We start from the raw sequence: 2,581 nt of genomic DNA, 5'->3' as shown, positions 1-2,581 counted from the left end.
GTAACCAGGAACACCAATGATCATTGAACCCCCTAACTTTATGACATTGGATCAAAAAATCCCAATTCACTTTGTCGTTCTTCTCAGAGTCTAACTTTAACACCACCCCAACCTTACTAGAGTCTTACTTGCGAATGCTAAAGTGCACGAGAAATATGAGAAACGTTGGTACTGTTTCTTGTCAAATTCCAATCGGAACTCGTAAACCGTACCGAGTACCGACTATTCCAAAACAAAAGAGGAGCACAACCGACTTACCCCCGCCCTTCATATATACATCAGGCCGGAGACGGAGCTTATCCCGATTGATCTCAGAAAATTTCTGCTGTACCCACCGATAGCTTGACATGGAGGCGCAACAGTCCGGCATGGCGGATCTCGCCGCCCGCCTCACCAAGCTACTAGCGGAGAAGAACAGCAAAAGCAATCTGGTCTTCTCGCCGCTCTCCATCTATGCTGTCCTTGCGCTCCTTGCGGCCGGCGCCGGCGGGGCCACCCTGGAGGAGGTCCTCCGCGTCTTAGGCGCGCGTTCGCGCCGCGAGCTAGAGGAATCTGTAGTACGTCTCCGGAACGGCCCCCTCATGGACACGTCGGATTTGGGCGGGCCGAGCGTGGCGTTCGCGTACGGCGCGTGGAGCGACCTGACGCGGCCGATGAAGCCAGCCTACCGCGACGCCGTCGTCGGCACGTACAAGGCCGGGGCCAGCGTCGTGGACTTCCTGAACAACCCAGAGCAAGCAACGGGGCAGATCAACGCGTGGGTTGCGGAGGCCACGAGGAATCTCATCACGTCTGCCGTTTTTCCGGGATCTCTACACCCGGACACCAAGCTTGTGCTTGCCAATGCCATCTACTTCAAGGGAAAGTGGAACCTGCCGTTCTACGAGAGCCACACCGAGAACAGGCCCTTCCACCGCCTCGATGGCACCGCCGTCGACGTCCCGTTCATGGCCAGCTACTCCGACAGCCACTATATCGCGGAGCATGACGGATTCAAGGTGCTCAAGCTATGTTACAAGAACTCGCCCTACACGTACACCCGGTCCCATCACTGCATGTGCATCTTCCTCCCGGACGCTCGCGATGGCCTGGGGAGCCTACTGGACAAGATAACCTCGTCCCCAGGTTTCCTGCGCGAGCATCTGCCGGAGAGCACGGTCAAGGTCGGCAACTTGAGGGTGCCCAAGTTCGAGCTCTCCTTCCAGAGCAGTGTCACCGATGTCCTCAAAGATCTGGGGCTCCGTCTACCTTTCACTCCAGAGGCTGACCTCTCTGAGATGCTTGAGGACGATAGCACCAGTTTGCCGCTCCACGTGCAGGACGTCTTCCAGAAGGCTGTCCTCGAGGTCAACGAGGAAGGAACAGAAGCTGCCGCTGTCACCGTGGCTTTTTCACCTAGTGCTCCGACATATAGTCCAGATCTGTGCCGGAGAGTGAATTTCGTCGCCGACCACCCGTTTGCCTACTTCATCATCAAAGAGGGTTCAGATGCAGTCATCTTTGCGGGACATGTTGTCGACCCTAGCAATGGTGCCGGGGTGGTGATCCCGTCTCCGGCCCCGTTTCAGGAGGTGAACAGCGGGTCCAAACATGTACCGCCGATATATCAATATCATCCATCACTGCCTGCTCGTCTAGCATCGCCGGCATATAATCCATCACTCCCTTCATCCAGTCCAAGATCACCGGTATACAGGCCAACATCTCCAGCATACAGGCGGCCAGTATCGCCAGTATACAGGCCAACAACCCATCCATACAGCCGGCCAGTCTCGCCGGTATACAGGCCGACATCCCCTCCATACACTCCAGTATCGCCGGACAGGGTAAGACCAACACAAGCGATGCACACAAAACACCGCGACGGGCGACGGGGCCAGTCCATATTGGCTGCAGGAGATGGAGAAAATGAGCAGCAGCAGCCTGCCCAAGGCAACTCCACAACCACAAGCGACATCGACGGGAGAAGATGAGTTGCCCATACAGAGAAGAGAGTAAGGGTTCAGAGAGTAGTAAGTATTATGAAAATTGGTTACATGTAGGAAGCACGATGACTTTTCCAGTTGCATACTTGTATGCTTGCAGTACTTCTGTAATCTCAAATTTGTGCACTTACCAGGCTCGAACATTTTTGTCTGCATGAAACTTCTTCTACCTATCTCTTTTGTGCTTAAATTTTGTAATAATAAATATGAGGACAGAAAGTGCTGAATGAATGTGGGAACAATGTGATAGACAATGTACTTTGTAGATACCTGTATAATACGTATCCCTGTAATCTCTGTATTTGTACGATCTACCCATATATATATGAGAGAGGCCGGCCCTATTGGGTGCTGTGCAATACCCTACCAAACCCTACTTTAACATGGTATCAGAGCGGAGGAATTGATCCGCCGCCGCCGTACGCTTCCGCCTACAACTCGAGATCGATCTCGATCGTTTTTCTGCGTCGTCGCCTGTAGCGCCGCCGCCTACTCCTCTTCACACCTGTGATGGCCCCCAACACCACCGGGTCTCTCTCCACGACCGCGTCCTCCTTCCTCTCCAGCGGATCGGACTCCGGTTCCGCCGGGCTGTC

The 2,581-nt window shown here is 54.2% G+C and overlaps 1 protein-coding gene across 1 annotated transcript; it reads left to right on the top strand.

Moving 5' to 3' along the window:
* Positions 1-368: 368 nt before the first annotated feature.
* LOC124655973 (putative serpin-Z8) lies at positions 369-1,973 on the top strand. Its single transcript, XM_047194793.1, has 2 exons — positions 369-1,346; positions 1,482-1,973. Exons 1-2 carry the CDS (start codon positions 369-371, stop codon positions 1,971-1,973), a joined length of 1,470 nt encoding a protein of 489 aa, XP_047050749.1.
* Positions 1,974-2,581: the final 608 nt, after the last annotated feature.

The sequence above is a fragment of the Lolium rigidum genome, chromosome 5 (assembly GCF_022539505.1).
Source record: "Lolium rigidum isolate FL_2022 chromosome 5, APGP_CSIRO_Lrig_0.1, whole genome shotgun sequence".
Taxonomy (NCBI): Eukaryota; Viridiplantae; Streptophyta; class Magnoliopsida; order Poales; family Poaceae; genus Lolium; species Lolium rigidum.
The sequence above is the reverse complement of the archived record's forward strand: the minus strand, read 5'-3'. Positions and strand labels throughout refer to the sequence as shown.